The 27,074-nt window shown below is 42.0% G+C and overlaps 1 protein-coding gene across 2 annotated transcripts; it reads left to right on the top strand.

Annotated features, from left to right (window-relative positions):
- Positions 1–744: 744 nt before the first annotated feature.
- On the top strand, positions 745–25,797 carry thoc7 (THO complex 7). 2 transcript variants are annotated; one of them, XM_041191958.1, is made up of 8 exons: positions 745–857; positions 9,445–9,562; positions 15,287–15,414; positions 17,322–17,408; positions 23,269–23,326; positions 23,709–23,775; positions 23,863–23,932; positions 25,552–25,797. In XM_041191958.1, exons 1-8 carry the CDS (start codon positions 818–820, stop codon positions 25,617–25,619), a joined length of 636 nt encoding a protein of 211 aa, XP_041047892.1. In that variant the 5' UTR covers positions 745–817; the 3' UTR covers positions 25,620–25,797. The 2 variants fall into 2 exon arrangements, with proteins under 2 accessions (XP_041047892.1, XP_041047893.1); XM_041191959.1 differs by lacking the exon at positions 17,322–17,408.
- Positions 25,798–27,074: the final 1,277 nt, after the last annotated feature.

Raw genomic sequence — 27,074 nt, 5'->3', positions numbered from 1 at the left:
CCCCCTTTTCCCCCCTTCGCCCCCCTTTCCCCTCTCCCCCTTCAACCCCCTTTCCCCTCTCCCCCTTCCCCTCCTTCACCCCCTTTCCCCTCTCCCCCTTCAACCCCCTTTCCCCTCCTTCGCCCCCTTTCCCCTCTTCCCCCTCTCCCCCCTTCCCTTCCCCCTCTGCCCCTTCCCCCCTTTCCCCTCTCCCCCCCTTCGCCCCCCTTTCCCCTCTCCACCCTTCCCCCTCTCCCTTCGCCCCCTTTCCCCTCTCCACCCTTCCCCCCCTTTCCCCTCTCCACCCTTCCCCCCCTTTCCCCTCTCCACCCTTCCCCCCTTTGCCCCTTCCCCTCCCCCTTCACCCCCTTTGCCCCTTCCCCTCCCCCTTCACCCCCTTGCCCCCTTTTCCCTCTCCCCTTTCCCCTCTCCCCCTTTGCCCCTTCCCCCTTTCCCCTCTCCCCCTTTTGCCCCCTTTCACCCCCGTCCCCCCTTTTCCCTCTCGCCCCCCCTTTCACCCCCTTTTCCCTCTCGCCCCCCTTTCACCCCCTTCCTCCCTTTCCCCCCTCCCCTCCCCCCCGCCCCCTTCCCCTCCCCCCTCCCCTCACCCCCTTCCCCTCCCCCCTCCCCTCACCCCCTTCCCCTCCCCTCACCCCGCCCCCTTCCCCTCCCCTCCTTGCCCCCCTTCCCCTCCCCTCCTTGCCCCCCTTCCCTCCCTTCGCCCCCTTTCCCCCTCTCCCCCCTTCGCCCCCTTTCCCCCCCCTCCCCTCCTCCTCCCCTCCTCCTCCCCCCCCCTCTCCCATCACTAACCCAGCCCCTCCCACTCGGTTTGCCGGTCATGCTGGCCCGGCCCGGAGCTGCCATGTCGGTTACAGACGGTAGGATCTCTCTTTTTCTCTTACCCCTCGCTCCCAGCCGCGGCCCGGGTTTCTCACTTTGGGTTTCCACCCTTTACCCGGATGTCGCCGCTGTCCCGGCCCTGAGCCGGCTGCAGCCCCGGCCTCCAGTTCTGGTTTGTGCCGGGGGAAGTCTCGACCTCTGGCGGCCTGGTTCCCGGACATTGGGGTGTGGGGGCCTCCTCGGCTTGTGTCCTGGTTAATCGGCTCCGGTTCTTTAATGCGACGGGACCTTAAAGAGGCAAACTGGCCTGACAAGGAGAGTTCATTCAGTAGGAACCTTGTCGGAGAAGAAGACATTCGCGTGACTGGGGACAAGTTGGGGATGAGCTTCATTCCCCCACATGCAGACTGACTGCTTTCTTCCATCTACCTTCTCCCCATTGTTGCTAAACACTCATGCTCGGTGCTTGACTTCTCCAGTATTTTCCCTAACTTGCTTCCACCTTCTACAAATGATTCCTAATGCTGCAGTTTCTGTCCCATTTTCTCAAGTCCTGCTCTCATCACTAGGCATACCCAAATGAATTAACTTCAAGATTCTGATCTTCACTTCCAGACCCCTTCATTTGTTTGCTGTACCTTAATGCAGCAATTTTCCTTTATCCATACATCATACACACATCATCCTCTCTTTAGACACCAGCTTACCCTTCGTCACACTTGATTGTCTTCAGGCCCCGAGAAAACTTACCCTCTCTCTTCCTGCCCTGTACCTGCTATGACACCCTGTACAGAAGGAACTTAATCAGAAGGAACCTCAATGAATTTCGGGCTCGGCATGATGCTGAACTCTTCTTCCGCTGTCTTCATCTCCAGGCTCACTTCTTTGGGCAGGAGTCCTCTCCCAGTTCAACGGATCCTTTTACCCATCTCCAATATTCTCCCTCCACCTGGACCCCTCCCTCTGGATTCTTACCTTCTCTTGATCTTTTCACTGAGAACTGTCGGTGCGACATTAGTCGTCTCATTTTCTCTGCTCCTCTCACCCATTCTAACCTGTCTCTCTCTCAACTTACTGCACTCCATTCTCTCAGGTCCAACCAAGACATTGTCATCAATCCCGCTGACAAGGGTGGTGCTGTTCTTGTCTGGCGCACTGACCTCTACCTCGCGGAGGCTGAGCGTCAACTCGCAGACACTTCCTCCTACCTTTCCCTGGACCATGACCCCACCACTGAACATCAAGCCATTGTTTCCAGGACTGTCACTGACCTCATCTCCTCTGCGATCTCCCTCCCATAGCTTCCAACCTGATAGTCGCCCAACCTCAGACGGCCCGCTTCTATCTCCTACCCAAAATCCACAAACAGAACTGCCCCGGTAGACCGATCGTCTCAGCTTGCTCCTGCCCCACAGAACTCATTTCTCGTTATCTTGACTCCCTTCTCTCTCTCCTTGTCCAGTCCCTTCCCACCTACATCCGTGATTCCTCTGACACCTTACGTCACATCAACAATTTCCAGTTCCCTGGCCCCAACCACTTCCTCTTCACCATGGATGTCCAATCCCTCTACAACTCCATCCCCCACCAGGATGGTCTGAGGGCCCTTAGCTTCTTCTTCCTTGAACAGAGGCCCGAACAATCCCCATCCACCACTACTCTCCTCCGTCTGGCTGAACTTGTTCTCACGCCGAACAATTTCTCCTTCAACTCCTCTCACTTCCTCCAAATAAAAGGTGTGGCTATGGGTACCCGCATGGGCCCCAGCTATGCCTGTCTCTTTATGGGGTATGTGGAACATTCCTTGTTGCAGTCCTACTCCGGCCCCCTTCCACAACTCTTTCTCCGGTACATTGATGATTACTTCGTTGCCGCTTCATGCTCTCGTCGGGACTTGGAAAAATTTATTAATTTTGCTTCCAATCTCCACCCCTCCATCATTTTCACGTGGTCCATCTCTGACACTTCCCTTCCCTTCCTTGTCCTCTCTGTCTCAATCTCTGGTGATAGACTGTCCACCGTATCCATTACAAACCCACCGACTCCCACAGCTATCTCAACTACAGCTCCTCACACCCTGCTTCCTGTAAGGACTCCATCCCATTCTCTCAGTTCCTTCGCCTCCGTCGCTTCTGTTCCGATGATGCTACCTTCAAAAACAGTTCCTCTGACATGTCCTCCTTCTTCCTTAACCGAGGTTTTCCACCCACGGTCGTTGACAGGGCCCTCAACTGTGTCGGGCCCATCTCCCGCGCATCCGCCCTCACGCCTTCTCCTCCCTCCCAGAAACATGATAGGGTCCCCCTTGTCCTCACTTATCACCCCACCAGCCTCTGCATTCAAAGGATCATCCTCCGCCATTTCCGCCAACTCCAGCATGATGCCACCACCAAACACATCTTCCCTTCACCCCCCTTATCGGCATTCCGTAGGGATCACTCCGTCCAGGACACCCTGGTCCACTCCTCCATCACCCCCTACTCCTCAACCCCCTCCTATGGCACCACCCCATGCCCACGCAAAAGATGCAACACCTGCCCCTTCACTTCCTCTCTCCTCACCGTCCAAGGGCCCAAACACTCCTTTCAAGTGAAGCAGCATTTCACTTGCATTTCCCCCAACTTAGTCTACTGCATTCGTTGCTCCCAATGTGGTCTCCTCTACGTTGGAGAGACCAAACATAAACTGGACTACCGCTTTGCAGAACACCTGCGGTCTGTCTGCAAGAATGACCCAAACCTCCCTGTCGCTTGCCATTTTAACACTCCACCCTGCTCTCTTGCCCACATGTCTGTCCTTGGCTTGCTGCATTGCTCCAGTGAAGCCCAACGCAAACTGGAGGAACAACACCTCATCTTCCGACTAGGGACTTTACAGCCTTCTGGACTGAATATTGAATTCAACAACTTTAAGTCGTGAGCTCCCTCCCCCATCCCCACCCCCTTTCTGTTTCCCCCTTCCTTTTTTTTCCAATAAATTATATAGATTTTTCTTTTCCCACCTATTTCCATTATTTTTAAATATGTTAAAATATTTTATGCTCTCCCCACCCCCACTAGAGCTATACCTTGAGTCCCCTACCATCCATTCTTAATTAGCACATTCATTTAGATAATATCACCAACTTTAACACCTATGTGTTCTTTTGTTCTATTGTTGTTGACATCTTTTGATGATCTGCTTCTATCACTGCTTGTTTGTCCCTACAACCACACCCCCCCTCCACTTCTCTCTCTCTCTCTCTCTCCGCCCCCCACACACACACCTTAAACCAGCTTATATTTCAACTCTTTCTTGGACTCGAACTCAAGTTCTGTCGAAGGGTCATGAGGACTCGAAACGTCAACTCTTTTTTCTTCGCCGATGCTGCCAGACCTGCTGAGTTTTTCCAGGTAATTCTGTTTTTGTTTTGGATTTCCAGCATCCGCAGTTTTTTTGTTTTTATACTTATTTAGTGAGATTGCCAGTCTGCTCCTACTTTCTTACCTGAAATTTTTTGGGATCCTACCTCACCCAACTCTTCAACTCAGGCTGAGCAGAGATTCGAGCAGTGCAGTGCATTCCCAGGGCCTAGTGTTGAGGGCAGCTCAGTTGGATGTAAAGAGGCCACGTCCCCTTTTTTATGGCACGAGCTGCTGTAATCCAGGTAAATTAAAGACCCAGCCAAGTTTAAAGGTCCTTCGGAGGCCAGGGAGAAGGTAAGTGGGTAGGATTTATGGGGTGGGGGGGGGTAGCATTTGTGGATTTTGGGTTGGGCCTCATTAGGGTGGAGGTGTCTGGTTGGGCCTTGGGAGGTTGGGCACCTCTGGGTGAAGTGGGGGAGGGATCGGGCCTTAGAGTTGTGGAGGTAGTTTGGTTTGGGGGTAGGTCTGTGGGGGTTTTTGGGTGTGGTGGGGGAACCACATGTGGGGGTCAGTGTGGGTCTGTGCAATAGTTACCCAGAAGTTGGAAGTTGTTTTAATCCTTCTAACCTTTTCTGGGTAACTATTGGTGTAACACATTCGGAACCATTTGAAGTTTGCATTTTAAATTGCATTTTCGTATGATTCCCAGTGCAGGGCAGTTGCCTGGGGAAGTTTGCACTTCTCAGGCAATTGCCGTGTAAACCTTACCTGGGAACTTCTGGTGTGGGGGATGGGGGAGATTCCCCAGTGCATCTTTGGGATACCCCTCTCCCAAATATGTCACTTTGGAAGTCAGAAGTTACAGCCCATTTTGTCTGCAATTCTTTCCTTCTCTGTTACAAATTATGTCACCTCCACTTCTTGGAGGTGCTATGCTTATTTTGACAGTTCTTATGACTAGAGCCCTATTTCTTTTTCTAACTTTACCTCATATCCACTCCTAGCCTTTCTAATCTGTCTTGTAGCTTTCCTATGTTTTTATACATTAGCTTACATTATTACTGGATCTACATGTGTTAAACATATTTTTAGTTTCAAATTTGACTATTCACCCATGTGACTTCAGCTTTTGAAATGCTCTTATTTGCTGGTTTCCCTGATTGTGGAATCTTTTCATTGCCTTTTATAAGCATTTTCCATAGCTGATCTATTATTTCATTTGTCAATTTTTCCTTCAATTTAACCTGAATAGAACACTCTAAAAGAAGCTTTTAATCTATTTTCTTTCTCCTGTCAAGTGCTTTTTAAAATTCATTAATAGGATGTGGACGTCAGAGGCCAGACGAGCATTTATTGCCCATCCCTAATTGTCCTTGAGTAGTTGACGGTGAACGGCCTTCTTGAACTGCTGCAGTCCATTTGGTGTAGGTACACCCACAGTGCTGATAGGGAGGAAGTTCCAGGATTTTGACCCAGTGACAGTGAAGAAATGGCAATACATCCCTAAGTCAGGATGGTGTGTAGATTGGAGGGGAACTTCCAAGTAGTGATGTTCCCATGTGTCTGCTGCCCTTGTCGTTCAAGATGGTAGCGGTCGTAGGTTTGAAAGATGCTGTCTGAGGAGCCTTGGTGAGTTCCTGCTGTGCATCTTGTAGATGATGCACACTGCTGCCACTGTGCATTGGTGATGGAAGGGGTGAGTGTTTGTGGATGGGGTGTCAATCAAGTGAACTGCTTTGTCCTGGATGGTGTTAAACTTCTTGAGTGTTGTTGGAGCTGCACTCATCTAAGCAAGTGGAGAGTATTCCATCTCAGTCCTGACGTACCTTGTAGATAGTGGACAGGCTTTGGCGAGTCAGGAGGTGAGTTACTTCCCACAGGTTTCCTAGCCTCTGACCTGTTCTTGTAACCGTAGTATTTATATGGCTAGTTCAGTTCAGCTTCTGGTCAATAGTAATCTCCAAGATGTTGATGGTAATGCCATTGAATGTCAAGGGGCAATGCTTAGTTTCTCACTTGTTGGAGATGGTCATTGCCTGACACTTGTGTGGCGCAAATGTTACTTGCCACTTGTCAGCCCAAGCCTGAATATTGTCCAGGTCTTGCTGCATTTGGACAAGGACTGCTTCAGTGTCTGAGGAGTTGCGAATGATGCTGAACATTGCTATCATCAGCGAATATTCAGGCTTATGATGGAAGGAAGGTCATTGGTGAAGCAGCTGAAGATGGTTAGGCCTAGGACACTACTCCGAGGAACTCCTGCAGTGATATCATGGAACTGATATGATTGACCTCCAACAACCACAACCATCTTCCTTTGTGCTAGGTATGACTCCAATCAGTAGAGAGTCTGCCCCCTGACTCCCATTGACTGCAGTTTTGCTGGGACTCCTTGATGCTACACTGTGTCAAATGCTGCTTTGACATCAAGGGCAGTCACTCTTGCCTCACCTCAGGAGTTCAGCTCTTTTGTCCATATTTGAAGCAAGGCTGAAATGAGGTCAGGAGCTGAGTGGCCCTGGCAGAACCCAAATGGAACATCAGTGAGCAGGTTATTGCTAAGCAAGTGCTGCTTGATGGCACTGTTGATGACCCCTTCCATCACTTTATTGTGTAGTCTGATGGGGTGGTAATTGGCTGGGTTGGATTTGTCCTGCTTTTTGTGTACAGGACATACTTGGGCAATTTTCCACATAGCCGGGTAGATGCCAGTATTGTAGCCGTACTGGAACAGCTTGGCAAGGGGTGTGGCAATTTCTGGAGCACAGGTTTTCCGTACATTTGCCAGAATTTTGTCAGGGCCCAAAGCCTTTGCAGTATCCAGTGCCTTCAGCCGTTTCTTGATATCACATGGAATGAATCAAATTGGACAAAGACTGGAGGTTTTCTTGCCCACGGGGCATGAGAATTTATGTGGTCCGGAGTCGATGTTGAGGACTCCCAGGGCAACTCCCTCCCGACTGTATACCAATTTGCCACCATCTCTGCCAGTAGATCAGTATATACCGAAGCATGGTGATGGTGGTGTCTGGGACATTATCTGTAAAATATGATTCTATGAGTATGACTATTTCAGGCTTGACCAATCTGTGAGACAGCTCTCCCAATTTTGGCACAAGCCCCAGATGTTAGTAAGGAGGCCTTTGCCATTGTCGTTTCCAGTGCCTAGGTCAATGCTGGGTGGTCCACCTGGTTTCATTCCTTATTGACTTTGTAGCAGTTTGATGCAACAGAGTGACTTGCTCGGCCATTTAAAAGTCAACTACATTGCTGTGGACCTGGTGTTGCATGTAGCCAGACCAGGTAAAGACATCAGATTTCCTTCCCTGTGGGGCATGAGTGAATCAGATGGTTTTTTTTAAACTGCAAAGGTTTCATCATTAGACTTTTAATTCCAGATTTTTATATATTGATTGAATTTAAATTCCACCACCTGCCATGGTGGGATTTGAACCCCGATCCCCGGAGCATTACCCTGGGTCTCTGGATTACTAGTCCAGTGACAATAACACCATGCCCCTGCCTCCCCTCTTGTCCTGGAGTTTATTATTTGCTGCTTTGTCCTTAAACTAAGCTTAGTTATGGTGTGGTCACTGATTTCAAAATGTGTCCATATTTTTAGGTTGCCTACTTGATCTGCATCATAACGTAGAATTGGATCCAGTAGTGCTTCTTTGTTTGTTCAGGCAGAAACATATTGGCCCAGATTTTCTGGTCAGTGGTGAATGAATGGTGCTGGTATTCATTACATTATACTTGCTCAAAGGCTTTCTATGGGCTTTTGCACTTGAACTTGTAGTGATAAGAAATTCATTTCAGTGCAGAACCCTCTATATGGCAGCTGGTGTTTGAGTGAACAAGGCAAAGAACAGTGTAGCTCCTTAAACCAATCAGTTTGAAAAATTCTTAATGAAGCACCACCACTTAAAGTTGTCATGTACAATGCTTTTTTTATTCATTCATGGGATTTGGGCATCAAAGCATTTATTGCCCATCCCTATTCAGAGGGCATTTAAGAATCAACCACATTGCTGTGGGTCTGGAGTCACATGCAGGCCAGTTAAGGAAGATTTCCTTCCCTAAAGGGGCATTAGTGAACCAGCAATGGTAATAATCTTTTAATTCCAGATTTTTTTTATCGAATTCAAGTTCCACCATCTGCAATGGTGGGATTTGAACTGGGGTCCCCGGACTACTAGTCCAGTGACAATACCACTACACCACCACTTCCCCTAGTGAACCGAAATAGAGGTAAAGAAAGGGATTAAGAGAGAATAATATGATGGCAGAAAATTTAAATTTTTTAAAGATCTCCAACAATAATTAAAATCTGAAGGGAAGAGACTCCACACTTTTAAAAGTTAATTTTTACTTTGAAGTGGTTGTTTGGCTGTAAATTCACAAGGATTACTGCTCCTAAAATTGCACTTTGATTTATTTAAAAAGAAAGAATAAATTTTATCAGGTGCATCAGCCATTGCTCAGTTGGTAGCACTCTCATCTGAGTCAGAAAATTGTGGGTTCAAACTCATTTTTAAGACTGCAGCTGAAAAATCAAAGCTGACGTTCCAGTGCAATACTGAGGGAATGTCGCACTGTCGGAGATGTTGACTTTCAGTTGATACATGAAACCGGGCTGTGTTTGCCTTCTCTTGGCACTACTTTAAAGAAGAGTAATGGGATTATCCTTGGGTGTCCTGGCCAATATTTATATCTCGGTCAACACCACAAAACAGATTATTTGCTCATTTTAATATGACAAAGGAGCTTGATTTGTGCAAATTGGCTGATTTTAAGTCTTGCACATAGGTTTGTATCAATTCTGTCTATGTACTAATTTACTTGTTTAAAAGCCTACCCAAGTAGAAGATTTTCTTCAGGTACTTTAAGTGGATGGGAGAGGTAGATGCTGAATGTGTTCGCTCTGAATAAGAATGAGTTTTATTTAAAAGTTGCCTTTTGTGATAAAATAACTTCTTGAGTTGACTGAATTCTTGATTTTGAACGTCCTAGCAGCATATATTAATTCTAGCATGCCAAATAAATGCAGTCAAATTCTTGAAAAATAACAAAGCAAGCTTCCTGTACTTGAATAGTTAATTTCATAAATGATGTATTGGGAATGATGAGAACATATTAATAAAAAAACTAATGATTACTAATGCATTGAATGGAGTCAAATCTTTTTAAACTGGGAAATGTGTTAAACTTAATATTAAGTGAAACCAATGGGATTGGAAAAATGAGAGTCTTATTACTTCTTAAAATTATTCAATTTTAGATGAAGTTATACGTAAGCGGCTTCTAATTGATGGAGATGGTGCTGGTGATGATCGGCGCATTAACCTACTCCTGAAAAGCTTCATTAAGTGGTGTAATTCAGGATCACAAGAGGAGGGGTATGTGATTAGTTTTAATTGATTTGAACATGTCTAACAATGACCTCTTAGTAAAAGGATCACATATGGAATGGTTATATAATAATATGTTAAATTCAATTTGTAGAAATTTATGTTTAATACAGACAATAATCATCTTTACTATAGATAATGAACTATACTCATTCAATTTAAATGCCAAATACATTTTGTATGATTCTATTGAATAAGGTCAGTTAGAGCACTGATAAAAATTATTTTCATAATCTCTGATGCTATACTTAAAAGTATTTGTCCACAAGCACATACAGTCAATCATCCAGCATTTCTAGAGAGCAAATTTTATACTTCTCTGAAAACTGTCTTGTTTTATTGATCTAATTGGTTGTCAACAGGTTAGAAATAGCACTCCAAGGATGGCTTGGCCTTGATCTACAAGCAAATTTTTTTAGTATAAGACATGAGTAGAATAGTTTCTGTGTTCTGTGGCTGAATAGATTATCTGTTATCTGTGCTGGCAACTACAGGCCCTTCAGTCATTTATTTAATTGAAATAAACTTGTGTAAGTGACTGGTTTGATTACTTGCACACATTTAACTTTGGGAAATTACTGTGATTTAATGGCTTCCACTTTGCACTGATGCTAAATTTACATTGTAAAAATTATGATCAGGGTTTACCTTTCAGAGATTCTACTCTACTTTTCTTGGGTGTCACATTGTGCTTTGATTCTGAATTTAGGCTTTATTTGCATTCTAACTTTAGTGTTGTTGTGAAGCCACTGTAGTTGTAGTTCAAGTTTACCCTTGTAAGTAAAGAGATGTGGTTGGGTTTCTGCTGTTTTGTGAACATATGAATTAGGAGCAGGAGTAGGCCATATGGACCCTCAAGCCTGCACCACCATTTGATAAGGTCATGCTGATCTGATTGTGGCATCAACTCTACTTTCCTTGTCTAACCCCTATAACCTTAGATTCTTGATTAACAAGAGAGTCAATCTAACTCAGACTTAAAAATATTCAATGACCCTGCCTCCACTGCTCTCTGGGAAGAGAATTCCTCTGAATAAAAAAAATTCTCCTCATCTCTGTCTTAAAGGGGAGACCTTCTTATTTTTAAACTGTCCTATAGTTCTAATATATCCCACAAGGAGAAACATCCTCTTGGCATCCACCCTGTCAAGTCCCCTTAGGATCTTGTATGTTTTAATAACAGCACCACTCGTTCTTCTAAACTTCAATGGTCACATGCCCAACCTGTACAACCTTTCCTCATAAGTCACCCCTTCATCACAAGAATCAGTCGAGTGACCTTCTCTGAACTGTTTCTAATACAATTATATCCTTTCTTAAGTAAGAAGATCAAAACTGTGCGTAGTACTCCGGCTGTGGTTTCACCAACCCCCTGTAACATTGCAACAAACTTCCCTACTTTTATACTTGGTCCCTATGCAACAAATACCAACATTCCATTTGTCTTCCTAATCACTTGCAGTACATGCCTACTAAGTTTTTGTGATTCATGTACCAGATATATCTGTGAGTAATCTAGATTAGATTTTGTAAACTGTAATTGTTGTGAAAAATAATTAAAAACTATTAATGACATTTCCTTTGAGCTTGAGCAGTATTGTTATAGACCTTTCTCATAGACACTATTTTAAAGCACAAGTTTTCAAAATGGCTTATCTTTCATGTTCTGATTTACATTTAAACATCAAAACAATGATGGATAATGTATTAAGCAATGTAGAAGATAAATAATTATTTTTTCTGTTTCTCTCTCCAATGATGCTGAGTATTTCCAGCATTGTTATTCCTGCATTAAATAGTGTATCTGTCTTTATGAACATTATGAAACTGAATCTGCATTTATTCACTGGGTAATAAACTGTTTATATATTAGCACTTCTTGAGTATAGAGTAGGTTTCCTTAGTCTCCAGAGTTTCTTTGAGCTCTCTTTTGATTTTGGTCAAAGACCTTGTCTGTTCCTTTTCACGTGGTCCATCACTGACACTTGCCTTCCTTTCCTTTACCCCTCTGTCTCAATTTCTGGTGATAGATGGTCCACCAATATTCATTACAAGCCTCCCGACTCCCACAGCTACCTCGACTACAGCTCCTCACACCCCGCTTCTTGTAAGGACTCCATCCCATTCTCTCAGTTCCTTCGCCTCCATCGCATCTGTTCTGATGATGCCACTTTCCAAAACAGTTCCTCTGACATGTCTTCCTTCTTCCTTAACCGAGGTTTTCCACCCACAGTGGTTGACAGGGCCCTCAACCGTGTCCGGCCGATCTCCCGCGCATCCGCCCTCACACCTTTCTCTCCCTCCCAGAACCATGATAGGGTCCCCCTTGTCCTCACTTATCACCCCACCAGCCTCTGTGTTCAAAGGATCATCCTCCACCATTTCCGCCAACTCCAGCATGATGCCACCACCAAACACATCTTCCCTTAACCCCCCTCCCCGGTGGCTTTCCGCAGGGATTGTTCCCTCCAGGACACCCTGGTCCACTCCTCCATCACCCCCTACACCTCAACCCCCTCCCATGGCACCTTCCCATGGAACCGCAGATGGTGCAACACCTGCCCCTTTACTTCCCCCCTCGTCACCATCCAAGGGCCCAAACACTCCTTTCAAGTGAAGCAGCACTTCACTTGCACTTCCCTCAATTTAGTCTACTGCATTCGCTGCTCCCAATGCAGTCTCCTCTACTTTAGAGAGACCAAATGCAGACTAGGTGACCGCTTTGTGGAACACCTTCAGTCTGTCTGCAAGCATGACCAAGACCTTCCTGTTGCTTGCCATTTCAACACACCACCCTGCTCTCATGCCCACATGTCCGTCCTTGGCCTGCTGCATTGTTCCAGTGAAGCTCAACGCAAACTGGAGGAACAGCACCTCATCTTCCGACTAGGCACTTTGCAGCCTTCCAGACTTAATATTGAGTTCAACAACTTCAGATCATGAACTCTCTCCTCCATCCCCACCCCCTTTCCGATCCCCCTTTTTGCAATAATTTATAATGTTTAAAAAACATTTTTCTTTTCCCTATTTTTAAAATTTATTTCGATCTATTCTTTTACCTCCACCTCTTAGCCCATTTCGATCCCTTCCCCCCACTCCACCCCCACTAGGGCCATATGCCACTTGCTTGTCCTGCTTGCTATCCTTAATGTCCCCATTAGCACATTCCTTAGATAATATCACCACCGCCAGCACCTCTTTGTCCTTTTGTCTCTGACATCTTTTGGCAATCTCTTTTTTGCCTCCACCTATTACTGGCCCTCTATCCAGCTCTACTTGTCCCAGCCCCTCTACCAGCTTATATTTCACCTCATTTCTCTATTTCCTTAGCTCTGATGAAGAGTCAAGCGGAGTCGAAACGTCAACTGTATTCCTCTCCGCAGATGCTGTCAGACCTGCTGATTTTTTCCAGCTATTTTTATTCTTGTTTTTGTTTCAGATTTCCAGCATCCACAGTATTTTGCTTTTGCCTGTTCCCTTGCCTTGATTATGTACATACGAATAGCAAAGAGAGGAAAAGATCAGTTAATGCATCGAGCAATCCTATGCTATTGTGGTGCAAATTCTGTTCATCTTGATATATATCAACTGCAAAACTTCCTGGGGGGAAAAAAAAGCAATAAAAAAAACTATAGAACAGTGTAGGAAAAAGACTGGGAAATTCCTCTGGCACCTAAAGGCCAGCAAATGAACTCTAAGATGCTGCAGTTACTGGGGGAAATGTTCCCTGATACCCATCTGCTTTCTAAATGCAGTTATGTTGCCCACACTCCCGCTCTCCCTTAAGTGCTTGCAATGAATCTGCTATCTGTTCCGTAGAGCACTGACTTTGAAAATGAGTACCTCCTGACATGTTCAATACTTATTTAATTGATGCACATGTCTCCTGATTCTCCCCAATATATTTAACTTAAATAGACTACCCTGGAATAAAAACAGAAAATGTTGGAAGTACTCAGCAGGTCAGGCAGCATCTGTGGGAGAGAGAAACAGAGAGTTAACATTTTATGTTGGGGTCCTATTCATCAGAATCAGTAATAATTAGAGATGTAATCGGTTTTATTATACAGAGGCAAGGAGAGGGGAGGAAAGAACCCAAGGGAAAATCTGTGATAGGCTGAAAGGAAGGAATGATTAAGTGACAAAAGGGATGATGATATAAGGTGAAAAGGGGTAGTGATGGGGCAAGTAAAGGAACCACGATTGATCTGAAGAAACTGTAATGATAACAGATCCATTACCAGCCACTGCTGTATGAAAAAATGGGAGCAGTGGTTATGATCTGAAGTTGCTAACTGTGTTGTATCCAGATGGTTGTAAAGTGCCTAATCAAAAGATGAGTTGCTGTTCCTTGAGCTTCTGCCAAGCTTCATTGGATTGATGTTGGAAGCTGAGGTGGGAGTGCGCCAGAGAATTAAAACGGCAAGTTACTGGAAGCTCAGAGTCAGAAGGGTCAGAGGTTGCATCTAATCTTTTTAATGACCTCAATCAAATCTTCTTCAAGTCTTAATTTTTGTAGGTTTAAAAGCCTATTGTGATAATCAAGGGTCTTTAAACTATTAAACTTTAATCTAGTGACCCTCCCCTGAACCTTGTCCAAGGTCTCGGCCTCTCATACGGCCAGTGACAGAATCTGGCACAGTATTCCATCTGAGGCCCAGCCAAAGCTTCTGCTAGACTATTGTAATTTTTTTGTTTTATATTTAACTTTTCTTCATGATTTTCAAAATTTGCATTTGTATCCTTTCACGACATTCATCCGCTGACTTACAATTACCAAATAGTTCTATTAAATTTATTAGACACGATTACTGTTTATGCTTAGATTTATTGACTTTGTTCGCTGAACACTCTTGCATTCCTTGCAGATTCCAATATTTGCTCACCCGCTGATAGTTCTGAGGATCATAATTCTGGCTTTTTTTATTAACTGAGTTTAATTTTGTCCACTGTTAACATCCTTATTTGAAATAGGCTCTGCAGTAAACTTTGTATCTCATTTTGCTTCTACCCTGAATTCTTTTAGTACTAAGATATATTACACTCAAGCTTGGTGTTTTTAAACCCTTGAGTACTTCAGCTGGAACTGATCATTAAGAGTGGGCTTCACAGGTTAATCATAACATCAGTAACAGCTATTTTGATTGTGTTGTTAACAACTACATAACAGAAGTGTCCATGTTGTGAGGTCAGGAATGAAACTTTTACTATTTGGAAACAATTGTAGAATAACAACGTTGACTTTTTTGGAGGGGAAATGTGAAAAATAAATTGAAATGTAATCAAATATAACTTTTTAAAACCTAGCTAGAATTTTGATGTAAACCTGTTTTCTTACTTGTTTTTCTCTTACCAAGTTTAAACCATTCTGCCAAATGGTGCTGGCTCCTTGTCTCCAGGGTATCCTTTAATACCTTGCTCAAGTGGGCACCACTGGATCCACCAACTAATTCTGTACTGATCAGGCCTTTGGTCTCAGTCTTTTGGTTCAGTTATTCAGGAAATAAACATATTAAGCAACAAAGGAACTTTGTTTTCAATTTAATTTTAAAGTTTGGACATGTTAATTGGAGTGAAATATGAAATTGTGCTTTTGGCATTTCCAGTGACAGTTACAATCCATGACTCATGACACAGCACATTGTTCAGTGGCTGGTTATGATGAAAATAGACTGTTGTGTTGTAATACATTTTTCACCTACTATCTTCTAGGTATAGCCAACACCAGCGCATGCTTGGTACATTGGGGCAGTGTGAATTTTCTATGGGAAAAACATTGCTTGTGTATGATATGAACCTGAGGGAAATGCTGAACTATGAGAAAATATCAAAAGACATAGGTAAGAAAAAGCTTAATAATGGCACAGTGAAATTAGTCTATTTATAGTGGTAAATTCATAGAGCTGATTAGCTTTTTATCAAGTTACCTCTTGGAAATACATATTTGTTGTGTCTTCAATCTGTGGCAGTACTTTTTCTGTGTAATATGAGCATCACTTACTTACATTGGAAAGATTCACATAGATTTTGTTGATCCTTTCAGGACAATTGAATTTGTGATGCTCTATTAAATAATGTTAAATGTTTAATAAAACTGGATCACGGTTCAAAGAATGAACTAAGGTTGTAATGCTGGAGAAGGTTACGGTGATGGGAAAGGTCACATAATGGGGATTTAACTGTGAGGATGCAGAGTTTAAATTTGAGGCATTGAGGGAGCAGGAGCCAACGTAGGTCAGCAAGGACAGGGATGATGGGTGTTGATACTTGATGCAGAATGGAAAGTGGCACAAGAGTATTGGGTAAATTGAGGTTTGTAGAGCGTGCAGAATGGGAGCCTGGTGTGGAGAACATTAGAATAGTCTAGTTGGAAATGACAAAGAAACAAATGAGAGTTTCAGCAGCAGATAGGTTGAAGCAAGGCCAGTGGTGAGGATGCTATAGGGTTGGAGCAAGGCGGCCTTTGCGACAGTGAGGATGTAGGATTAGAAGTTCAGCTGAGGGTTGAGTTTAGGTGCCAAGGCTGCAAAATGTTTGATTCAACCTGAGACAGTAGTCAGGGAAGCAGATGGAGTCAGTGGCAATGATACTGAGTTTGTGGCAGGAGTTGGAAGTGATGACTTTGGTATTGTCGCTGTTTAGCTGAAGAAATTGCAGCTCATCCAAGGCTAGATGTCAGATTGATATGGGATTCATGTGTAGTTGTGAAAGCTAACCTCGCGTTTGGATAAGGCCATCAAGGGTAGATCAGGAAGAGCATGTAAAAGGTGGATCATGAGGTGACAATGTGGTAATGGGAAGAGAGACCATTGATAGACATGTTCAGGTTATAATTGGATAGTTAAGGGTAGTCCCATCAATCTGAATAACAGAGGAGAGGTATTGGATGAAAATGGCATGATTGACCGTGTCAGAGGCTATAGAGACATCACAGGAGGGTAATGCACCATTCTTATTGTCACAGAAAGTAGTTTGTGACTTTGGCTAGGGCCATTTCAGTGCTGCAGAAGGACCTGATTGGGGACATTTGAATATGAAATATAGGAGAGATGGACATAGATCCAGGAAGTATCACTGTGTTCAAGAACTTTGGAAAGCAAAGAGAGGTTGTGAACAGCAACTTGCAAGGACTCTGAGTGAATTGGAAACTGCTGTCTAGCTGTAACCACAAGATATTAGGGGTAAAATGTAAACTCTTAACACCATTGTAGCCTGTTGACACTCGCTGTCGGCTCACGATGGAAGCATAACCACTTGCACAAAGGACTGCTAATAGCCTTGGAAATGTACCCAGCACAACCCATCACCTATAGGAGAGGAGAGCTGAAAACATTATGAATGGCAGGTGAAGGAAGGGAGAGAAAATGTATGTTTTACAGTATGCTTGGTTTTTCTGGAAATTTAAGTTGGAGCTTTCAGGGTGCTCAGCCATAATTACCGTGGTCAGTACAGTCCATTATTAATATAGTCAAAACATTTTCCTTTTATATTGGATCCTGCACACTTCCACGTTTGGATAGTTAGTGGAAGCTCAAAGCATGTGCCAAACATTTCTAAAGAAATACCCTGCTAATAAATACATGGCAAGCTAATACTTTACAATTGAAGAATAACCATTTACATTTTATCATAACCTTGACTACAGTGGAAACATTTCTGCTGAATACCCTCTTGTGTGCAAGAGAATTCATAAAGATGAGTTTTATTTTTTTATTTGTGTTTGCTAAGCAAATCGTGTTATTTTCAGAAAGTAACATTGCAGCTGCACATGACAAGATCTCAGAATGTAAAAAACAGATTTTACAAGCAAAACGAATTCGGAAAAATCGTCAAGGTAATATTTGCACAGTTTATTCACTTATCATATGATTTAAATAGGTGTCCTTACTGAACAAAATGGTCGAATACCATAAATCAGCATAGGTACCTGAAAACTTATACAGTAGATGTTTGTCACAATGGTCTTGCTAAAAAAAAACATGTTAACAGTGTACGCTGTTTTTAATGTGCAAACTGGCCAGCAAATTCAGGAGGTTAAGAGATATGCTGTGAGTTGTGAATCTCCAGGATTGCTGATCAATTTATGTCACACCGCCTTTTGCTTCGCAAAAATGACATCTCACCTTAGCCTATTATTTTTAAAGAGCTTGTGGATTTGAACATGAATTGCCCATTAAACTCACCACAAAAAAGCTAAGTCTGGTAATTAAGAGGATAAATACTTTTTTTTAATGATGTGGTAATTGTTAATGAAACGCTGATCAACCTCTATGGCTCTGAAAGGGAACAGTTTAAACTTTAATTTCATTCCTTCAGGGTACATTGTTCTTAGAGATTTTATAAATGTCAAATTGTAAATTTATTTCTTACTTTTCCTTTCTGTCTCTCCTTTTCTCTGTTAATCCAATCTTTTCCTCTCTTTCTGTTTCTGATTTGACTTTTAATTCACCTTATTTCTCTCATTCTTGTGTTAATGCTTAACTCTCATTGCTAAGGAGACACTGTTGGTCCTGCCATTCAAGATGTCCCAGACGCTCCTTGCCCTGAGCTTGTTCTCAGTTTGCAATTCCAGCAAGTTAGACCGTGAATATTTTTCAAACTGGAGGGTGAAGAAAAAAGTTAATAGTGAAATGCCCTGTTCTAGCAAGATCCATCTTGATATCTCAGTAGTTTTGACACTGAACATCTTTGGACGTTTTAATTTTAATGGTACCACTGACATAGTTTAGTTTTTTATTATTATGTCCTCCAGTGCCTAATGCACATTGTGTTTAGTTTAATTATTCTATTTATTTCTGATAGGGCCGGTTAGCTCAGTTGGTTAGAGCATGGTGCTTAATAACAGTGGCATGGGTTAAGTCCATATGCTGGCTGAGGTGGTTCTTGGGGCCTTGCGCTTCTACTTGCTGCATTGTGATATGGCAAGACTGCTGTAGATAGAGATGTGTGGAGAGTCATGAATAGCAACCTTCAGACAACTGAGGATGCTAAGTGAAGAGAGAGAGATTTATTTATGACCACAGTTTGTTCTTTGGGTATATTTACTTCATGCTGAGAAAGATCAGTTTGAAGCATAGAGACTAAACTTCTCACCATTGACCCATTAAAATAACTTACAATAAAGTTAATATTTTAATCACAAATCAGAATTACTATTTTTATAATTTTCCTGTTGATCTAACAAACATTCTTGTATACTACATGTAATCTTTTCTGTCTGAGCTGTGTAGTGACTTAGTGTTTCTTAGCATATGTAACAGCTCAGAAACATGAATGTTTAATATGTGCAGTCATTAACATCTTGTGGGGGGGAGGGGTACATTTTGTGACTGCATCTCCTCTCAGAACTTCGTGTGATGGAAACAGACTTTAAAAATTTGTGCTTTGAAGTCAGCGTACATGATTTGTAGCACACACAATTTTCCAGGTATTAACACACATGGATATAAAATTTTGCCTGCTGGAAATAGAGTATGAGGATCCCTTGTCTGAATTCTTTATGCATTCTACTTGTGTCAGGTTCTGGGCCAGGAGCACCATGGAAAATGTACTCCTTAAGTGGTAGACCACTCTGATTGTATGAAATAAAAATGCTGTAGCATCAGGTGTCGGGAAGATTCGGTGGCTGCACTCTTCCCCTGAGTCTGAAATTGTTGATTCAAACCACACTGCAGGACTTGAGTATATTTTTGAGGCTGTTACTTCAATGCATTTTTCTCATAGATACATTTTTTGGATAGAATGTTACACTGAAGCCCTGCCTGCCTGCTGAGGTGGATGTAAAAGATCCGATAACACTCTGTCATGTCCTTGCCATCATTTGTTAATCAACCAACACCTTAAAAAGACAGATTATAACCAGTCATTTATCTCACTGCAGTTTGTGGGAACATGCTTTGTGCACATTGGTTACTGAATGTGCCCCTTATAACAAGAGTGATTCCACTTCAAAACTATTTCATTGGTTGAAAAGCACTTTGGATTGGAGTATAACTGAATTTCAATCTTACTTCTATTTCCGAGTTAATAACTAATGTGCAGGTTATGTGCTGTATTAGAACTTGCTTTCAGCTAATAGGTTTTTTGTAAAGGTCTTTATTACTGCACAAATAGAAAAATGGACAGAATTGAAAAGTATGAAACCAACAAACTGGTAAAAACTCCAGAATCTCCTGTCAGAAACCTAATTTGACTTATTTAAGCAACCGGTAAATTAATGTCTCCAATAATATATCTATTTTAGTTATCATCTGGGGGGTTAGTCAGCTCAGTTAGTTAGATGGCTGGTGTGTGATGCAAAATGATGCCAATGGTGCGAGTTCAATCCTCATACTATAGTTCATGGAGGCATGTCTCCTTGCCTTGCTCCATGCTTGCAGAATGGTGCCCCTCAAGTTATATAACCAATTGTCTCTCTCTAATGGAGAGATGTGCCAATAGTCATTTGTGAATTATGGCTATTTAACTTACTCATCACTGGGATGGTTTTCAATATATGCTAGCGCTCTGACTGGAATTTTTCTCAAATTTTTTCCTAAAACTACATTGCCATCATGAAGTAAGAGCTGTATAATTTTTCATCACAGTGATTTGTAAGACACTGAAAGGCACAGGATGTTGGCCTGTGACATTAAGGGCTTTTTTTTTGTAACATTTTGTAGCTTTTCCATTTTCTTAAGTTGAGATAAACAAATGTTCTTTTTAATAAAAAAGCGGAAATAATTATAAACAAGTATTAACGGGAAGAGAACCTTTGTCTTTAGACTGGCTCCAATAATTTCAATTCTTAACTTGTGTGGACAACCTTGCACTTAGGTCTTTGCACTCAGCAAGTTTCTTAAATGTTACCACTTGGTGGGAAGAATGCACTTCTACATTGTTGGTAACTATTCTCATTTGGGCTAAATGCACAATTTTTAAATGTATACGAGAAAATGTTTTTTTTCTAACAAAGCAATGTCTCCATTGGAGAATTAGAAGACCTTTCCTTTTTTTAACATCTAAATATGTATTTTCAGGTTTGAATGCTTGGTATGTTTCTACATTCGTTTGTAGGCTAAAACATCTGTGTCTGAACTAATGTTCAAAGTTCATGAATTAGTATTGTTTAGTATTTGAACTTGAACTTTGCGGAACAGAAAGCATATGCACATACAAACATACAAATTAGGGACAGGAATAGACCATTCGGCTCCTTGAGCCTGCTTCGCCATTTGATTAGATCATGGATGATCTGATTATGGCATCAACTTTACTTTCCTTGTCTAACCCCTATGACTCCCTTGTTAATCAAGTATTTAACTCAGCTTTAAAAATATTCAATCACCCTGCCTGCACTGCTCTCTGGGGAAGAAAATTCCACGTACTAATGACCCTCTGAGAGAAAAAAATTCTCTTCATCTCCGTTTTACATGGGGACCATTTATTTTTACACAGTGTCCCCTAGTTCTTGTCTCTTCCACAAGGGGAAACATCCTTTCAGCATCCACCCTGTCAATAAGATCACCTTTGTCTATCTTTTAAACTCTAATGATAACAGGCCCAACCTTTCCTCATTAGATAACCGCTCAGCCCTGGAATCAGTTAAGTGAACTTTCTCTGAACTGTTTCTAATGCAATTATATCCTTTCTTAAATAAGGAGACTAAAATTGTACACGATACTCCAGATGTGGTCTTTGTAATGCAGAGTTTTGCAATCTCTCTCCATTTAAATAATATACTGTTTCTCCATTCTTCCTGCTAAAGTGGAAACATTCACATTTTCCTACATTATATGCCATCTGCCAGATTTTTGCCCACTCTCATAACCTATTGATATCCCTTTGCAGACTCCTTATGTGTCCTCATCACAGCTTATTCTACTTATCTTTGTGTCATCAGCAAATTTAGCAATCATAGATTCTATCTCTTCCTCAAAGCCAATTATGTATATTGTAAATAGTTGAGGCCCCAGCACTGATCCCGGTGGCACTCCACTAGTTATAGCTTGCCAGCCTGAGAAGACCTATTTATTCCCACTCTCTGTTTCCTATTAGCTAACCAATGCTCTACCCATGCTAATATGTTATCCCCTACACCATGGGCTCTTATTTTGTGTAGTAACCTTTGATGTGGCACCTTATCGAATGCCATTTGGAAATCCAAGTACACCGCATCCACAGGTTCCCCTTTATCTACCTTGCTTGTTACTTCCTCAAAGAATGCAAATAAATTAGTCAAACACTATTTCCCCTTCATAAACCATGTTGACTCTGCCTGATTGTATTAAGATTTTCTAAGTGCCCTGCAAAGAACTCAATAATAGAGTCTAGCATTTTCCCTCTGACAGTTGTTAGACTAACTGGTCTGCAGTTTCCTTCTTTCAGCCTTCCTCATTCCTTGAATAGAGAAGTTACATTTGCTATTTTCCAATCTGATGGGACTTTTCCAGAATTTAGGACATTTTGCAAAATTAAAACCAATGCATCTACTATCTCAGCAGCCACCTTTTTTAAGACACTAGGATGCAAACCAATCAGGTCCTGGAGACTTGTCAGTCTTTAGTTCTAATAGTTTTCTCAGTACCCTTTCATTGGTGATTTTGTAATTGTTTTCAGTTCCTCCCTCCCTTTCACCTCTTGATTGACAAGTATTTCTGGGATGTTAGTTCTGTCTTCTATAGTGAAGACAGGCACACAATTTCTGTTCAATGCTTCTGCCATTTCCTTATTTCCCATTATTAATTCCCTGTTCTCACACTGTAGAGGACTAATGTTCACTTTAGTTACTCTTTTCCTTTAAGTATAACTCCAGTTCCAGTATCAAGAAGCAATAGATAAGGTTTCCCTGTTTCTAATTGTTTAATCCACTTTTGTGCGATTCGTGTTAAACAAATCTATTCTCCACATTCTACTAAAAATGGAAATAAAGCTTGCATCCCTATCCACTTCATTACATGCTAACAAATATTTATAGCGACATAAGCACAAAACAAATTATTCAGATAAAGATCAAAAACTTACCCACCACATCTGCTTGCTTTAACTACTTTCTCACCCTTCTGCCATACATAGTCTGTAGCCATAAACCAGACCTCTTGAAAATGCCCAACCTCCAGTATGTTCCTCTCCTATGCACAGTTATTGCTCAGGTAGGGCATGAGGCATGATGCTCTGAACAAAATAACCACACCACAGCTGCCACAAGCCACTGCATGACACAACTACTACCATAACACATGCAATTATGTGAAGCTGAATTTGAAGCATCCAAGTGACCAGGCTACAACTTCCAGAAGTTATCATGCAGATTCTGGACTTTCTCAATCCTGCACTTGCACTATACAGCAGCCTCAAGTTTGAGATTTTGCCACTACATCTATAGTTTACCACTCCCTCTTGGTCTCAACACAGACTTGGCTGTTTTCCTCAATCCACTCTTCTCCATATAAATCCCTTTCCTGTTGCTGTTCCTTCCAACATGAGTTCCACTTCCTCTGCTCTCCTCCAGATATATTCTTGCCTTCTACATAGGATTTCCTGTCACCTCCATCTTAGTGCTGATTCTTACTTCAGCTTTGAGTGTTAGTTCAGCTCATTTTAAAAAATGTTTTGGTTAATTTATTGAGAACTAAACAGTCAATAATTTTTCCCCAGTTCATTTGTGTTTGGTGATGCAGTGTTTTTTTAAATTTTCTCTATATCCATTTTTACAGAGTATGATGCATTAGCAAAAGTCATCCAACAGCATCCTGATAGACATGAAACCTTGCAGTAAGTGTTAATGAAATAATTTTCTGCATATTTCAATTGTGTTTTTAAATAAAAATAAATTTGGCAAACATTCTGATATATTAGGCAGGTGGACATGCATATGCAAGCAATATTTGCTCATATTAGCCTTTTTAGCATTGACTAATGGTGCATACTAACTGTTCTACCAGTTAGCAGTTTTGCATTTGTGACAATGTCAGTCTAATGAACAATCTCATCCACTTTATTTAAGAAGATGATCAAAAAATACAACGAGAGGCGAGGCAAAGTTGGAAGAGGAAAGTTGAGAAGAAATGACAAAATTAGATAGAATTAGTTAGATAATGTAAAAATTAAGTTTGGCCTTTGAAAAATATTTTCTCCCCTGATGATTAATTTCTAGGCAGCTGGAGGCACTGGGTAAGGAACTGGAACATCTTTCTCACATTAAAGAAAGCGTTGAAGATAAGGTAATATTAAGCCCTGACCAAATCTTTTCTATTTTATCTTTTCCATTATCATCCAAATTGACACTTCTACCATTTTGTTATTACTAGCTTGAGCTAAGAAGAAAACAGTTCCATGTTCTACTCAGCACCATTCATGAACTACAACAAACACTGGAAAGTAAGTAATCCTTGTTAAACAAAATAAATTTTTACTGTTTTCACATGTACGCATATAGGAGCTATAATGTGATGCCTGAGTAGGATTAGTCCATAGTGTGCGCTGATGATCTGTATTATACGGTTCTAAGACTTTTTGTGTGCCCATTACATCATAGTATGAAGTAATGTGGTGGGAAAAGCGCTTGACTGCTTGAGACCTCCAGAAAATATTTTATGATATCCTTGTCTCATAATGCAGCCTCAGCGCCTGAAAGAATCAATCAAAGCAGCTCACTTGATTGGTAAATACTGGCCTAGCCAGTGACACCCACATCCCATGAATGAATAAAAAAAACCCTTCCCTTTCTCTTTCACCCTGAATAACACCATCAAAGCTCAACAATTTTATATCAAATGGTGCTAGGTGTTTTCAGCCTTTTTGACTTCTGTTCCACATAAGGGAATCTACTTGTTAGTTACATTAAGTACCTTTTTGTTGACCCAGAAATTTCATTTCTGATTTTATAGTATCCTAAAGCTTCATATTGCAGCTATTCACATCTTAAAGCTCCACTCCATCTGTGGATGTTACCCTTCGGGAAGAAGCAGTGCAGGAGTAGAGGATGCATGCAGTTCAGATTAGATTAGGTATCCAAAATGGTTGGCTCCTGATTCATCCAGCATAATTGTAATCTGCTAACTGCAATTCTCATGGAACAGGTGGCAGAGAAGAGAACCTGGCCACCAGTCCCCAGATGCAAATCTGTGACCATGCAACATGAACATGATGTTGTGTGTAGCCAGTGTGCATTCCTTGCCATATTTTGAGAGTCTCAGGACAAGTGCATTGATGTAGCAGCTACATGGAATGTTCTGCTAAAACATATTGTATGTTACAAATTTGGATCTGACATACGTACCTTCTCAGATGCAGTGGTGTCAGTTCATCCCATATGTAGTCCGAGTATCTTATGGGTGTTGCCTCACACTACCATATATCTAGTTATATGATGGCATTACCCAGGATGTAACAATAATACTCTCTTTTGATCTGAACTGCATATTTGTGGACTTTGCTTTTTTAATCTCTCTGATGGCAGAATAAGTATTCACTCAGTGAAACAAGACCAAATACCAATCAACATAACCTTTATTTTGTAGAAAGATCTACATACCAAATAGTGGTTATGATTTGGTTACAGGTGAGTGTTCACACTTCTACCTCCATGCAGGATGCTTTTGAGCTACTCCTCTTGGAGGAATACCTGTCCTTTTAAAAAATTGATACAACAAGACCTCCAAAGCTACATCTAGGCCTTACTGCAGCCATCTCAAATCTCCTTAGTGGCAGTAAGCTTTAGGGTAAGCTACTACTGCCAAATGAAGTGTCTCTTTACTTCATGTCCTGTGCTTTGGAAATGCTGCAATATTTTACAAAAGAGCTAACCCTGCATTTATAATGAGAAGTCAGTTCATAGAAATGTAGTCACATGCAAAACCAAAGAGTACTGCTGTTGCTGCAACAGCATGAGGATGTTATCAACCCCATAGTAAATATGGTAAAACAAACAACTAAGCTCAGATCTATGCAGAAAATTATATTTATTGTAACCTAACTCTTTATTATTACTAATGCAGGTGATGAGAAATTGTCGGAAGGTGAAGACTCTCCAGAGACTCGCATGGAGATGCAGAATGGACATTAGTGGAACTGCCATTGAGAACTTTTAAATTCCAGTAAAAGTTCATTTTTCAAAAATGAATAAACCATTTAATGTCTATTCCAGAATACCAAAAATATGTTTTTAAAGTGCAAATTGAAGGTTTTTGAAACTAAACACGTGAAATAAATGAATTGATTAATAAAAAAATCTGGAATTGAAAGCTAGTCTGTAATAATGCCTTAAAAGTATCATCGATTGTTGTAAAAACCCATCTGGTTCATTAATGTCCATTGGGGAAGGAAATCTGCTGTCCTTACCTGGTCTGGTCTATGTGTGACTCCAGACACAGTTTGATTGACTCTGAACTGCCCTCTAAAATGGTTGTGCTCACTCATTTGTACCAAAACCATACAGAAAAGTCAAAAAGGAATAAAACACTAGATCATATGACATCGACTTAGGCACCAGAAGTGGCAACAGCACACCCGCCCTGTCGATCCTGCAAAGTCCTCCTTACTAGCGTCTGGAGGCTTGTGCCAAAATTGGGAGATCTGTCCCACAGACTAGTCAAGCAACAGCCTGACATAGTCATACTCTCAGAATCATATCTTACAGCCAATGTCCCAGTCACCACCATCACCATCCCTGGATATGTCCTGTCCCACCAGCAGGACAGGCTGAGTAGAGGTGGCAGCACAGTGGTATACAGTCAGGAGGGATTTGCCCGAGGAGTCCCCAAATTTGACTCCAGACCCCATGATGTTCCATGGCATCAGGTCAAATATGGCAAGTATACCTTCCACTGATTGCCATCTACCGCCGTCCCTCAGCTGATGAATCAGTACTCCCCTATGTTGAACACCACTTGGAAGAAGCACTGAGGGTGATGAGGTCACAGAATGTACTCTGGGTGGGAGAGTTCACCAAGAAAGGCTCGGTAGCACCACTACTGGTGGAGTCCTGAACAACATATCTGCCAGACTGGGCCTGCATTAGGTGGTAAGGGAAGCAATAAGAGGGTAAATTTTGAGATCTTGTCCTGACCAATCAACCTGTCGCAGATGCATTGTCCATAGCAGTTATAGGTAGGAGTATAGGAATGCATAGCCTTTGTAAAGACTTAAGTCCTGCCTTCACAGTGTTGTGTACTGCTACCACCATGCTAAATGGGATAAATTCAGAACAGATCTAGCAGCTCAAAACTATGCATCCTTGAGGTGCTGTCAGCCATCAGCAACAGAATTGTATTCAACCATAGTCTGTAACCTCATGGCCCGGCATATCCATCACTCTACCATTACCATCAAGCCAAGGGATCAACGCTGGTTCAATGAAGAGTGCAGGAAGACATGCTAGGAGCAATACCAGGCATACCTAAAAATGAGGTGTCAACCTGGTGAAGCTACAACATAGGACTACTTGGCGTGCCAAATAGCAGAAGCAACAAGTGATAGGCAATTCCACAACCAACGGATCAGATCAAAGCTTTGCAGTGCT

Source organism: Carcharodon carcharias, chromosome 7 (assembly GCF_017639515.1).
Source record: "Carcharodon carcharias isolate sCarCar2 chromosome 7, sCarCar2.pri, whole genome shotgun sequence".
Classification (NCBI taxonomy): Eukaryota; Metazoa; Chordata; class Chondrichthyes; order Lamniformes; family Lamnidae; genus Carcharodon; species Carcharodon carcharias.
This window is presented reverse-complemented; position numbering and strand designations above follow the sequence as displayed.

Excerpts from the sequence above, each read along its gene's own strand:
- thoc7 (XM_041191958.1), top strand. The coding sequence starts at position 818 with ATGCTGGCCCGGCCCGGAGCTGCCATGTCGGTTACAGACG. Across the intron at positions 9,563-15,286 it reads TCAGGATCACAAGAGGAGGG|GTATAGCCAACACCAGCGCA; the intron begins GTATGTGATTAG and ends ACTATCTTCTAG. Across the intron at positions 23,327-23,708 it reads GATAGACATGAAACCTTGCA|GCAGCTGGAGGCACTGGGTA; the intron begins GTAAGTGTTAAT and ends ATTAATTTCTAG.